Source organism: Mytilus edulis, chromosome 10 (assembly GCF_963676685.1).
Source record: "Mytilus edulis chromosome 10, xbMytEdul2.2, whole genome shotgun sequence".
NCBI lineage: Eukaryota > Metazoa > Mollusca > Bivalvia > Mytilida > Mytilidae > Mytilus > Mytilus edulis.
In genome coordinates, this window is record NC_092353.1 from 78718789 (window position 1) to 78734258 (window position 15470).

General features: G+C 32.3%; 1 protein-coding gene across 3 annotated transcripts; it reads left to right on the plus strand.

Moving 5' to 3' along the window:
* The first annotated feature begins 1713 nt into the window (after window positions 1-1713).
* Window positions 1714-15092, plus strand: LOC139491980 (zinc finger protein 160-like). Of its 3 annotated transcripts, none has more exons than XM_071279976.1 (5): window positions 1714-1800; window positions 3852-3935; window positions 4837-4996; window positions 9677-9856; window positions 10960-15092. In XM_071279976.1, exons 2-5 carry the CDS (start codon window positions 3885-3887, stop codon window positions 14202-14204), a joined length of 3636 nt encoding a protein of 1211 aa, XP_071136077.1. In that variant the 5' UTR covers window positions 1714-1800; window positions 3852-3884; the 3' UTR covers window positions 14205-15092. The 3 variants fall into 3 exon arrangements, with proteins under 3 accessions (XP_071136077.1, XP_071136075.1, XP_071136076.1); XM_071279974.1 differs by having other exon boundaries at window positions 1737-1850; XM_071279975.1 differs by lacking the exon at window positions 1714-1800 and adding an exon at window positions 1861-1960.
* The last annotated feature ends 378 nt before the right edge of the window (window positions 15093-15470 follow it).

Below are 15470 nucleotides of genomic sequence, written 5' to 3' on the forward strand. Positions count from 1 at the left end.
TTATGTGTCCCAATTAAAAGCATTGATCGTCAAAAAAGGGGGTTCAAACCCTTGGATCCCCCACTGTGTCTTCTGTTTGTATATTGACTTTGGGCATATACGTGACTCAGTGCACCAATTCAGTTGACGTGCATAGGCGGATCCAGGGGGCCCTGCCCCCCCCCCCTTTCGTGGGAAAAATTTGGTTGATTATATAGGGAATCATTGAAGCATGACTGGAGCGGGCCCCCTCTTAGGTCAGTCAGCGGGCCCCCCGTTAGGAAAAGTTCTGGATACGCCACTGACGTGCATATGCAGCGTGATGTATTCAGTTCCCAAATCGTATATACTAGCAAGGATGTATGTATAGTAAGGCAGCCGCTCAGTACTCGATTTGATTTTTAGGGGGCTAGGGCGAAGTTTGAAAAAAAAATGCAGCTAGCTAGGACAGGAGTTTAGTTGACTTTTAAGTAAAAAATAAGTCAGTATGAGCAACTTGGCGCAAACAAAGCAGAATGACAGTTTATGTAAAAAAAAATGTCAGGATAAATTAATAAAAAAGACAGGACCGAATAGAGTGACAAATAAAATGGCAGGACAGAGATTAGTTACAACTAAAAAGAATGCAGGACAAACATATGTTCATCCCATGTGTTTTGAGTTACAAAGAAAAGGCAGAATGAGCAACTTGACAACAAAAAAATATGATGATGGCAATTTATGTATAAAAAAAGTCAGGATAAACTAATCATGCTAATACACACAAAAAAAACAGGCAGGACAGAACAGAGGGGTCCTACTAAAATGCGCCCGGTAGCGCTCGGGTGAAGAAAAAGCGTCCGGGGAAAAGAAAACGCGCCCGGGGAAAAAAATAGCGCCCGGGGAAAATATATAGATATTTTATTGGCATGAGACAACTTTGTGTTGATGAAATAAGTTATGCACATTATTTTTTTTTAATTTTAGACAAGTAATTTTCAAATTCAAATAATAGACATTTGTAATAAAACAAGTATGCATGTTTCAACTTTAACAATAATATAATTTATGAATACTATTTCGAAAGACTGATTATAATGGATCACAGTTTATGCGGAAGATTTATAAAATGTAAGACATCAAAGGCATGTTTTTTAAAAACGATATCAAAATGAAAAATGTAAAAAAAAAAACGACTTAAATTTCACAGATAAATATTAATTTAATCAAAATTAAAAGAGTTACACATAATACATCAGCAAATAAAGCAGTACTTTACATGAACCGTAGTTAAAACAAGGGGGTAAAAAGCAGAAGTTTGGTTTAAATTTAAAAATAAGCATTAAAACCCTGATATTAAAGCATAGCCATTGAAACAGTTTTAGTTTCATAAAAAAGATATAATAAATGTATATCAGCATCTGCATAAAAAGTGTTCACCATGCAGTTGCGAAAATATTAGACTTCAGGCATCATATCCACATTTATATCAAGGACAAAACAAGCAATGATTATTTATTCTTTTAAGAAAACATTTATTGTTTCAGTGAATGAAAATAAAACGTCAGGACAAAATATTTCACCCTAGCCCCGCCCCCTCCAAAAACCAAGTGGTAGTTGCTATAAGTCTAACTCATTATATAAAATCATTCAGGATAATAACACACCAGAAATACATATTCTATTGTTGACATTTTTTGTTGAAATTTATTTATAGGGCGAGGTGTCTTCGGGCCGAAAATACACAACACTGGGCACGCTTGTTTGTTCGTAGAAGTCCGCCATATTGGAAATGATGTGGATATAAATAATCATAGGTTTCTCGATTGTTGTTGAATAGAGGTAGATTAGGAATATGATGATTTATCAGAGATTGTATGAGTGTAACCAATGTAATCAATATAACCATTATGGCAATGGGGGTTACAAAACAAGGTGCACATTTTGTGCCTAATATGTACCTACGGTTCAGAGCCTATGAGGTTCATAGATGATTTCCTGGGTAAATCCGTAAATCTTAGCTATAGAAATACAAAAAAGTGAGAGCTTTGAACTCAAAATCTTTAAATAGTTGTAACTCCCAGATTATGTACATGTATACAATACGATCTGATCAAAGGAGTATGTTCGATAAGGTCATAAAATGGCCCCCTTTTTTCGCGTAAGTTTCAAATTCGGATTTATTTACCAATATCACGATAAATTATAGCTAATACATTGACTAGATAGGATATAAGCCATTTTATTGAAAATTTCACGTTTCTGCGTTTCATTATGACGTCACAAGTTGTACTCATTGATTTTTCACGAAAAAATCAATGAAAAGGGGTATATTTCCATAGATTATTGGACAAGAAACATATAGCGCATACGTCGACAACAAAGATCTTTTAAAATAATGTTTGTGAAGACATTTCACATGTCTTATTTGAATATTAAACTTGTCGACGCCTGCGCTCTATGTTTCCTGGTCCTTTATTTGGTTGAAATCCAGGTGATTTTGTAAAATTTCACAAAAATCTCTTATCTTGACCTTTTTTGGGATGTAAAAATCAACATGTTAGAATTAAACTTTAACAAAAACAGTTCTGTTTAACTTTGTCACATGTCTTTAAGGCAACTTAAAGGATTTATTGTCTTGTAACTATGAACTTTATAATTGGGGCCAAATATGGCACTTACCGAACTTACTCCTTTAGCTATAACAAATTATTTCCAGATAGTGTCAATCCTGAAATCCCAAGCTTAAAAACATCTGATCCCGAAGTCCCAATAAAGGTCCTATCCCCCCTCCTCCCCAAGTCCAAATAATTATGACATCTTGACGTCTATTATATATTTTTCTTTGATACCTTACATCGACAGGAAGGGCCTTGAGATGTCATAATCCATAGTCTCTCCTGGAACACTTTCATACATATTCAGATTTGATGCTGCTGGCAGAGGTTTATTTTTAACATACATGTGTCAAAAGAAGTGAATATTATGCTATGGTAATATTACCTGTAACATAAAATTTAAAATTCTGACTGACCGATTCCCTATACAAATGAATAAATTTGAGGATCATGCATGTTTAATGAAGGAGATCTATGTCACGGAATAAACGTTCCTTCATAATATAAGTTCCAAATGGAAACAATATTCTGGAATATTATTTCCATTCGAATAAACATTACACTAAATGTTCCTAATGGAATAAATGGTATGGAATATTTGTTCCAACAGGAACATATATTATGACATTGTTTACAAATGTATAACAAAGTTTCCAGTGGAACTTCTGTTATATGTAGGTGGAACACACATATACATTGACAACTCAACAGTCAAGATATAGATTTTTTTTTTTAAATCTAAAGAGTGATAATCTTTAGGGATTAATTACTGAAACCACACACTTATATACATGTACATGTACTGTATTCATTAAAACAAAATATAAGTAAATAATTATTCATAGAATTAATGACACACAAACCTGACAATGAATATTTATACATGTATTGATAAAAAAAAATGTATTTTACTTCTCCCGAAGTTCATAAAGTTTTTAAACAATATATATTCCATCATTCAGAAAAAATACAACAATTTACTGACACTGTTGATCTACTGCCTACCCAATGTTTGTAATACAGTCACAGTCTTCACGCTGAGTGGCTGCCCAGGCTTAAAAAATTGCTCTTGGGCCTGTAAAAATCATACATTGTATCTGCAGGCCAGCAGAACCTAACTAAAAAAAATTAAAAATTGGGCTCCAAGCCTGTAGATTTAACAGTTCATCGTGAAGACTGCAGTCATGACAGTAGGAACAAACTATAAAAATAAGCCTTGTGACGTTTATTAACCTCTATGAATTCTTGTACATTTTATTTATTTTTAAATTTCAGATAAATGAAGAATCAACAACAATAACTGCAGCCATGGAAACAGATACATTAGAAGAATTTGATAAAGACCAGTTTCTTGAATATGTAACTATTTATGATTTGAATATAGAATCTATACCATTTAGGACAAATTAAATATTAAAAGTTTAATCAATGCTTAAGGTGGCTCGCCGGTCTAATTCAAATTTTTTAATTAATATAGGATTTCGCTTTATTTTTGTATAAACATGATAAATGAACTATATCTAATCCTTAATAGAAAAATAAAATAAAAAAATGGGGTCACCATTCATTTACGCTCACAATCTGCCTTTGAAAGAAGCATACATTTTTGTAAAGATACTGTATTTCTGTTGAACTAATAGGAGAAATAGAGGTGATATTGAAATAAAAAAAGAATTTTATTTCAGAAATCACTCAAATTTGACAAAAGTTTAGTTTAAGAACAGCTCACTGAAAATTATGATAAAAAAATATAGGTCATTGACGAGTTAAAAAAGATACTTCAATTTTAATGCCAAAAAATGGCATTTCTGCACCAAAGGGAGATAATTTGGAGCATTTTCAGTGATATCTACATTTTAAGAGTCATCTGGGGCCAACCAACACGAAATTGATTCTCTAAAATAATTTTTGTACCATATGATAAAGTAACAACTACTAAAAGTAAAAAAAATAAAATTTGTAATAAAAAATAAATGTTTAATTTTTATACCCTTGAGCCTCGATATCCTTAATTGAATATACATAGTTTGGGACAAATTTAAAATAACTTGAAAGTAAACAAAATATACAAGTACCATATATCATCAACATGTACATGTACATGTATTATGTTTCAAACAACATGACTAACAATAGATATATACACAATGCATTAAAGAAATAAACATTGTCTTGCATTTACAAATTAATTTTGTATTAAATTATGGTTTCTCCACAAACATATGTCAAATTGTAAAACATCTGTTGTTGTTTTTTGCAGTCAAGGTTAACAACAAATAAAATGCTATTAGCAGTCACACTGGATACTGGTTCCATGACAATGACTTCTTTTGCTTCACAACTTGGGAACAGCTTTCTACAGCAGAGTGTGGAGTATGCAGGGTTAGATATTCTAGATGAACTACAGAAGTTTCTGTCAGGTGAAAATTATTCCAGAGAAAACTTACTTAAGGTTTGAAGTGGGGGGTTGGGGTTGGTATATAGGAATCAATTTTCTTTTGAGTCATAAATTTTGCTGTGTCAGCTTTAAGCATGAATGATTTGTTACACACATGCTCAAAAGACAGGTTTATACTAGTGTCTCTCCGTCAGTCCAATGTAATTTTTGTCACAAATTTCTCAGGTACTGTAATCACTAAATCAAGATAATTTGGAGCTTTCTGAAATACGTTTAATGTGAGCATTCTTTACTATGAGATGCCTTTCACTTTATCCCACAACAAATTCATATTTACCATGTTTACCTTGTTTTCTGACTTAGTACATGTATATACATGTACGTAAAAAATATTTGTCACCATTTTCTTAGGAACTACAAATCAGAGCTTTATGTCATTTGGTATGAAGCTTCTTTTGGTCAAGCCTTACCATGGTCTTTTTTGTATTAGTTGCTTGTTAAAGTCCTGTTTGCAGAATACTTAATAGTCTTATGTCATCTTTTAACATGTTTACATGTAACAAAAACAGACTAAAATTATAATTACAACAAGACCAACCTCCACCAACACATGAATCCTCATGAAAAACCCATATATAATCACACTGGAAATTATGATCCTGATCGATGGCCTTGACTAGGTATGGGCACAAAACACATATATAATCACACTGGAAATTATGATCCTGATCGATGGCCTTGACTAGGTATGGGCACAAAACACATATATAATCACACTGGAAATTATGATCCTGATCGATGGCCTTGACTAGGTATGGGCACAAAACACATATATAATCACCCTGGAAATTATGATCCTGATCGATGGCCTTGACTAGGTATGGGCACAAAACACATATATAATCACACTGGAAATTATGATCCTGATCGATGGCCTTGACTAGGTATGGGCACAAAGCACATATATAATCACACTGGAAATTATGATCCTGATCGATGGCCTTGACTAGGTATGGGCACAAAACACATATATAATCACACTGAAAATTATGATCCTGATCGATGGCCTTGACTAGGTTTGTGCACAAAACACATACATGGACCATAATTTGGTATTCAGCCTTTGGTTTCTTTTCGTATCCTTTTTTATAAGTTCTAAAACTTTAACTTTTATTCTGTGGGTTGTGTTGGTGTTAGAATAGTATTAATGGAACAATTGAGTTTTTCGAGAAAAAATTAATACATTTTGATTCACCGTTTACGTGACAGGAAACCAAACAGGAAACCAATCTTTATTTTCTTTATTTTGCACAATATATTTCAAAAGACATAAATGAACACCATTACTGGTGTTACTTGCTTCATGTTAATATTTAAAATCTATTCTCAATGTTAAATTAAAGTTTTTTTTAAACGCGACAGGAAACCATAAGAAACCGAAAGCATTTTTTAAGTTTTATTTTATTACAAAATCTGCTTAAAATAATCTGAACAGTATACTGTTTCTTAAAATCCATCTTAAATGTAACAGTATTATAAAACTCCTAAATATGTGCTTGTTTTGAAAACCATTAGTACAATTTATTCAGAAATTTCCGTATTTTCTTTATTGATACAGGATACCATAATCGTTGTATCTTGATGATCCTTGATGTTTTAGCCAAAAAAATGTATTTATATTTGGTTTTGAAATTCCAGTTAGGCCAAAAAAAAATATATGTCTGTTTCCTGCTTCCAAGGCAAATAAATCAGGGTCGGTAGGTCGGGATTTTTTTTTTTTTTTTTTTTTTTTTTTTTAATTATTTTTGCACTCCCTGTCAGATTTGCAGTCGGTTACATGTCAGGTTTGGTTAGGGTCCTGTACCCCAAAATGATTTAATCCCTTTAAAGAAGCTTTAATTGAATAATCCTCCCAGTGCTGACATTTTTTAAACCTTAATTGTAGCACGTTTGTGCTGGGAGCAGCCATTTTGATTGTTTGGGCATAGTAAAATACGGATCTGGATCGGACCGGAAATGAATTTTTTCGGACCGGAAACGATTTTTTTCCGGATTTGAATAAAAAGATCTAGGGTCGGGGGGTTTGAGTCAGGGTCGGTCGGGAAACAGGAAACAGACATATATTTTTTTTTGGCCTTATATACAATTTATTCCAAATCATTGGCAATGTAAAATTCTTTAAATCCAGTAAAGAAAAAAACTTTTAACTTGGAATTAAAATCTTTAAAATAGGCACCATGTGATATTTGTGACCTGTACACCATCTACATGGTTTCCACATTTTAACCTACTTTAGTGGGCTAAAATCAATAAAGTACCTCCTTTCAAGTCATGCATGGTAAAAGTTTACTTCTAATTTGACAAGTTTATTGCATTTCTGAAAAGTGTTTGCAGAACATGATAAAAAAAAAATAATTATAAATTGTGACAAAGATACCAACTTTGTACATTCCAAGTGTAACTGTATATTAACATGTATTTTTTATTAAATTATCTTTATTCACCTAAAACATCCAGTACTACTTACTGCTGAAGCAAAATTAATTCAACGAGCATCGGCACAATGATAAGAGATGTAATGTCGATTGAATTTTCCTAGGACCATTTACATCGTTATCCGGAAACCAAGTGTGGTGTAACATCCGTCAAATCTGAAATCGATTTTATCAAGTCATTGGGCATTTATTTTCACTCAAGATTGTATGTAACATTATGCACATAGGAAAAATAATAGACCCTTGGCGCGATCTCTTTGAAAATTGTATTTTCCCTTTTTAAACAACATGAAACAAGTCTACAGAATATGCTTGCTAACATCCCGTTGGAAACAAAAACAATGTTTAGACCTAGTATTTCATACATTTGGCCGTAAATGCGTGATCACATGTTTCATGTATGACCGGAAATGATTAGAACTTAACGACAAAAACAATTTTAATAAAAAAAGAGGAAATAACAGGACTTTTGTTTCATGTGAAATGTAACGAATAACGATAACGTCATTTTCTAACTTAATCATGACGAAGAACAAAACTAGAATGTTAATAATCTCTGATTTAATTGTTTGAACATCTCGCGAGAGTTTATATTTGCATATTGTTATAAATAATTCTATTACAACAAAGCAGATTACACCATCTAAAATTTGCGTTACGAAATCGGAAACCAAAGTAACGCTAGTGTTCTTACACCTGCCACAGAAATACTTAAAGTTCTCTGCAATTTCTTCTGACTATTCTTATTGGTCAATGTTCTTTATTATTTGAAAGCAAAAGTTACGATTTTGCAGGCAACGATTATCTTTAAATTGGCCAGCGTTACGCACTTCGGAAGCGAAAATAACGCTAAGAAACGACATAGAAAAGCGGCCAGATAATCTGAAACATTTGTTTATTTCAAATTCTCTCTATTTGAGAGTAGAAAGCACCTATGTTTCAATAGAAATAATGGCATTTGATGGTGGAGTAACAACTTCTCTCACCAAAATACAATATTTTATTACTTTTCTATCGTTATCGGAAACGGTCCCAATACCAAATTATGGTCCATATAATCTACCATGAACAGCATAGTAGAAATTGTGATCCTGATGACCATGACTAGATACAGACACAAGATACATTGGGTTTTAACCAGTTATATGTCTACACAAACCTCATTCTTTGCCTATAAAGACAATACATGTGTGTTGGATAGAAGCCATATAGCCTTTTTATGAAACAATGACCAACATGACCTATCAATAATTACTGTACTTGTACTTTTTTTCGCGGGTACTTATTTTTCGGGAATTGTGTATTTCAAACAAGTTCGGAAGTATTTATTTTTGCGATTTTTTTCCAAAGATAAAATTTAAAAAAATGTTTAATTGTTATAATTATTGCCTCATGTGTAAATATGAACTGTATTTTAAAAAGTAAAAGAGTAAATTGCGGTTGGGTATACTGTATTAAAAGTAAAAGCGTAAATTGCCGTCTGGTATACTGTACTAAAGTAAAAGTATAGCCGTCAGGTAAAATGTTTGTAAAAAGAGTTCCAGTATATACATGTAAGTGAACTGATTTCAATTTTAATTCATTAGTTTGTCTGTCATACGTTCTAATTATAATAACAGTTTTGTTTGTCAATCAATCATTAGCAACAATAGAAAAGTTGTATGGTTCAAATTGATCTCATGTCATTTAATATTGTTCTTTGATCCTTAATTTGTTTCTACTTGTCACCTGTTGATATCAATCTAGTTTGTTTATTTATCGGATTAACAGGGTTATTAACATTAACATGTCATTGATGTATTAAAGGTCAAGTTAACATTCATTAACACTCATATCACATCTTCTTATATCTCTATAGATGAACAGTAACATGAGTAAGTTTTCAGTTAAAAATAAGGATTTAGATTCGCATGTATTTATTTCCGCGATTATAAACCAACTGCAAAATTCGTGAAATTAAATACACAACAAGTACAGTAATCAATGTATGTAATATGGTAAAAAATCCTGCACAATACCCCTACCAACTTGATGACTATTATAAATATTTTAAACAAGTAAAAACTTTTTTTTTTATATATCTGACTATAATTTAAAAACCAGATTCAAAATTTGCTGTTTAAACTACTAGCAGTTATTTTATATTGAAAAGTCCTTACAGTTTTCTGAGGATTTAATAATTTACAATTATGCATTATATATTTCAGACCACTATAAGACAAAGAAACTGAAAATAGAGAATAAATCGTTGAAAGATGAGAGCAATGATGAGGACCAAAAGAAAACAGTAAGAGACAGAAAGAGAAAGCAAGAGGGATCACCACTCATAACTGACAAAAAGCAAAAAGTGGCAGAAAAAGACCTGAAATCTATGTCTCCAAAAAAAGGTATCATGATACATGTGATAGGTACAATGAACAAATAAAAAAGAAGATGTGGTACGATTGCCAATGAGACAACTATCCACAAAATGACACAGACATTAATAACTATAGGTCACCGTCAGGCCTTCAACAATGAGCAAAGCCCATACCGCATAGTCAGCTATAATAGGCCCCGATAAGACAATGTAAAACAATTCAAACGAGAAAACTAACGGCCTTATTTATGTAAAAAAATTAACGAAAAACAAATATGCAACACATAAACAAAATTTTGCATTTTAATAGCAAGTTATAAATAACTGAAATGATAAATGTAAAACAAGTTCAACATGAAACTGGTTTTCTTTTTCGGACCATTGTTAAAAAGAGAACTAGGAGACTTGCGTTGAAAAATTGGAAATAAATCCTTTGAGCGACATGTGACACCATTTATCCACATTTCGTTTCATAAAATAATACAATAAACACACCTATATAAATTAGTTTATTGTTGCACTCAGCCAATGATTGATTTTCTGTTTAAGCAGTCTGCACCAAAAACTTTTTCAACTACTAGTCTGAAGACCAATATTCTGACATTTTTCTTATTTGGCCAAACAAAAGTTTTGCAAAAAACTTACTAGTCCTAATGAAATTTTACTAGTCTGGGGCATCGGACTAGTGGCTAACCGTGCAGACTGTTTAAGTAGCAATTTTAAGGTGAATTCCGAATATTGTCTGATCAGATAAAGTCCAAGAAACATGAAAAAAGAAAACAAGATGGATGAAATCTAATTGTATATCTTTCGACAATGATGAATTTTAATCACCAAAATTTTTGTTTTTTTTTAGCAAAATGCAAAAAAATAGGGACTGCCAGCAGAAACCTGAAATATAATGTTTTTTGAATTATTTTACCTCTATTTTACCTTGGTTGATCTATTGAATAACAGGAACATATACAAAAGCTTGAAATATAGTCCTTTTCTACAATGCTATACTATACACACTATACTTGACTTTATCGGTCAGTTATGGTCAATATTCACAGTATGCAAGAAGGTTGAACAAGTATTGTCAAATGTTTTAATTCATGTTTTTTTTTTTTTTACTTTTTTACTTTTCAGACATGACGAGACTTACAACCATTCAAACAGATAATGCAATGTCAAGAAGTGGAAGGAAAATAAGAACACCAAAATGGTTGCTGGGAAATGAAATATCAGTGACAACGGGGAACGAGAAAACTACAAATGTCGCCATTACAAAATCTAGGTTTAATGAATCAGCTGATCAAATACAGAGTTCAGTTTCCAGGACAAGTTCAGTTCTTAAAAATGTAAATAAATCAGAAGCAACAAAGGAAAAAATAAATCCAAACAAAACTTCTATTTTAATCATGAAAGAAATGAAAGTTGAGATCAAGGATAAGAACACCAGTCAGGAAAGCAATAAAAATAAAAATAAGGAGGACCTTGCAGATAGTAAAAATAAACAGGATGTCAAGATCCTTAACAGTGAACAGAACACAGAGAAAAGTAATAATACTCAGGACACTACAGATAATGGATATACACAGAATATCGAGAACACTTACAGTGCACAGTACACCAAGAAAACTTATAATACTCAAGACACTTCAGGTAATGAAATTATACAAGATGTCGAGATGATAAACAAAGATGATGACATTGACCAGGAGATCAAAGGTTTCGGCAAAGTACAGGGTTATAAGGTCACTGACAATGAAAAAGAGATCAAAGTAGAAACCTGTGAAAAAGAGGCTAATGATAAAAATAAAATACCGGAAATTCCAGTGGAGGACAATGGACAAGATGAAAACCATAGAGACAATGAACACGAGAAATTGAAATCAAATGATTCTGATGAAAAACTTTTACATTGGGCTTATGGGGTTGCCATCGACTGCGAAGACAAAATGAAAGAAACCAAGGGAATATTTAAATGCCGAAAGTGTGATGAGGAAATGTCATCTTCATTGGAGAGGGTTCGACATGAAGTAAATGATCATAACTTTATTGTAATGTTGAAAATGAAAGATCACTGTGCTAAACCATTTAAATGTCCTTTATGTAGACGATGTATGAAGTTTGAAGAATCTATGCGTACACATATCATTGAGCACGCTACTGCAGATGTAACAGACCTCAATTGTAGTGTTTGTAAATTACAATTTATTAATAAATTTAGGTTGCGAGATCATATGTTAACGCATGGAGAGGCAAAATTTCCCTGTCCGAACTGTGGAAAGAAGTTTCGGATGAAGAAATATGTCCGTCGTCATATGATTGAAAGCTGCTGTTCAAAATTTTCAGCTGATAAAAATGAAGAATGTGAAAATGGGCTACCAGCCCAAGCAGATACTAGCATACACAGAAATTTAGCAGTTAATAATTTATCTGATGATGTTACTGTAATGAAGGTCAATGATAATGGAAGTCAGATTATGTCGGGTCAAGTGGAAAGCGTATCCGTATCAAAGACTGAAGATTCATTGGATGAAAACTTTGCTGTTGGTGGGGATGCAGAAACTTCAGATTTATCTGGTGATAAATCGTCTTTGAAATTGAACAGTGATAAAATATTTGCTGATGAAAATGAGCAGGCTGAAGGGAACATTATATCATCTTCCCCACTAACCTGTGAGATTTGTCAAGAAACATTTATGAAGAAGTGGAATTTGCAACGCCATATGTTTCGAAAACATAGTAATGAAGATTTTCAGTGTGAAGTTTGTCAGCAAACTTTCAAGAAAAAGTTTGCTTTGCATAATCACTTGGTACGAGAACATAACTTTGACAAAGACTTTAAAGTCATTTGTTCAAAGGCTGAAGTTCAAAGTGAAAAATTCAAATGTAGAGAATGCAATGAAATATTCTTTTCTTCAATGGAAAGAGTTCGTCATGAGCTTTACGATCATGAATTAGCTGTTCTTGAGAGGTACACTGGACCTGCTAAAAAAGGGAAATTTAAATGCCCAATATGTAAAAATAAAAGAGAGACTGTTGAAACCATGAAATCACACATCCGTGATCATTTCGAAACAGATGTCAGTGAATTAACATGTAGCGTTTGTAAGTTGCAATTCAAAACTAAAAACAGACTTCAAAATCATTTACCAATACACAGTGAACCAAAGTATCCCTGTCAGAAATGTGGTAAAAAGTTTCGTATGCTTAAATATGTCAAAAGACATATGCTAGAAACACATAAAATTGCAGGATCTGCACTCAAAAAAGGGAAACAAGATCTAGACAGTGAAAAGACTAAAGAAATTAAGAAGCAGAAGAAAACACCAGGAATTTGTGAAGTTTGTGGGAAAGTGTTCTCTTCACTTGCGTCAGCTTTACAGCATAGATCAGTTCATACCCAAGAAAGAAAACATTCATGTAAAGTTTGTCAGAAAAGATTTCGATTAAAATCTGCTCTACGTAATCACATGAGACTGCATCAAGACAATAAAGACTTTGTTTGTGAAGTTTGCGGAATGTCATTTAAGATGGCGCAAGGATTACGAATGCATCGACTTCGGTACCATGAAAGAGTACAGTATAAGTGTGATCACTGTAACAGGAAGTTCAAATGTATAGGCGGCAAAAAGTATCATTTTTTGAAAGAACACAGAGAAATTGCTGAGCTGGCAGGATTAAAAATGTATCCATGCAATTTTTGCGATCGTATTTCATCTAGTCATCAGGAATTCTTACGACATGAAAGTTCTCACATTGATAATAAAATACATGTTTGTGACCTTTGCAATAACAGATTTCCAACAATTTCACAGCTGAATGAACATAAGAAGTCACATTTTGGCAGACAGAAGAATTACATGTGCTTAATCTGCTCATTCAAGGCAAGCTCGCCATATAAAATTAGGCGTCATCTTGCCTCCACAAAACATCTTGAAAATTGTTCAGCTAAAGGTTATAATTCAATAGCAGCAATGAACATGGATGATCCTGATATTGTTAAAGTACCGATGAAGCGAGAAAGATGTTTGTCTGAAAATGATGTCAAAAACGAGGATGAAAATTTATCAACAGACTTTAGTGTTTCTGTAGTAAATGAACAAAAATTACTTAATCAGATGGATATTTCAGTAGGAGAAGATGGGAATTCACAGACTGAAGATAGTGCTGTAGAGGTCAAATATGTAGAAATTCCATACAACATAGAAGAAGGCTCTCATATTATTTACTCAGAGGATAATAATTTGGTCTATAGAGTTATTGAAGATGGTGAAACAGGCAGTTTAGTTGAAGGGGAAAATACTATTATTTACGATACCTCAATAAATCAAGCTGTGGAATCCATTTTGAAACTACAACAAAGTTCCTCTACAAATTTATGATTTACTTTTTGTGAAGATAATTGTTATGATCAAATAACCCTACAATCATGAAAATTCTAATTTTGTTTATTTTCTATCAGTACAATTTGACAATTGCCAATCCCACCACTAGGCAAGGAAACTCTTGCCCAAAGTTGTTTCTGAACTAAGCTTTAAAAGATGTTTGATTGGGAGATCTAATAGTCATTTTAATTACATGTATACATGTTTTGTACTTGATTGATCTTTCAAAAAACACCTCATGGATGTACGTAGGTGAGGTAAGGTGAAAATTAATAAATCAAGAATATAGAATTGATACTATAACATGTATAAGCTGGTAGAGCATCCGTTAAGGATAATAATAAGCTAAAAATATTGATAGGTCATGGACCTCCATTCCCAGATATTTGGGATTTAAAATATGACGGGAAAAGGCTGACTCAGACTTTTACCTTATATTGCATTAATATTATTTTGGTCTCAAAACAAAAGAAAGAAAATCAAGAATCTTCTAAAATTTTGGTAAATGACTTTTATGAGCTATTAAGTCTGATATGAAAAAATAAATGGGTGTTATGGCATGTATGGGGCAAAATATTATACCTTGTATTGTATGGAAAAACATCAAGGAGTCGAACATTTGACACGAATTGCAAAACCTCACCCAAGTACATCCTTAAACATGTTAAAGATTAAGATTAACAATTTTTTGCTCCATTGTCATAATATTACGCTCCCTGTCCTGGTAAATTGTTTTTATGAATATTAGACGGAAAATTTGATTAATTCCCCTAGAAACCTTATCATGCATGCATGGCTGTAACATGGATTTTTTTTTAATTTATTGTTGATTTGAATTGCAAATATATATATATATTTATGTCTTCATTAAACTATTTACTTCAATGTTATAATTTGACGCATTTAATTTCAATGTTTATCAATTTATCACGCTTACTTATGATTTGCATACAATTGTTAATGAATTTTAGAAAACCAAATATATTATAAACAAAGAATATTTTTTCATGAAAAAGACAGTTGTTTGTTTCTACCAGCTGATAAAAAATACCAATTTCCAAGGCAAATTTATAAAGAAGTGAAGTTCATGAAAACAACTGCCATATTCCTGACCTGGTACAGGCATTTCCCCCAAAAAATGATAGGTTGAGATTAAGAACCTCGATGATAGAAGTTAAATGTATTTAGCTTAATTTGTACCCAATGATAAATTTCCATTCAATAAAATTGAGAATGGAAATGGGGAATGTGCCAAAGAGACAA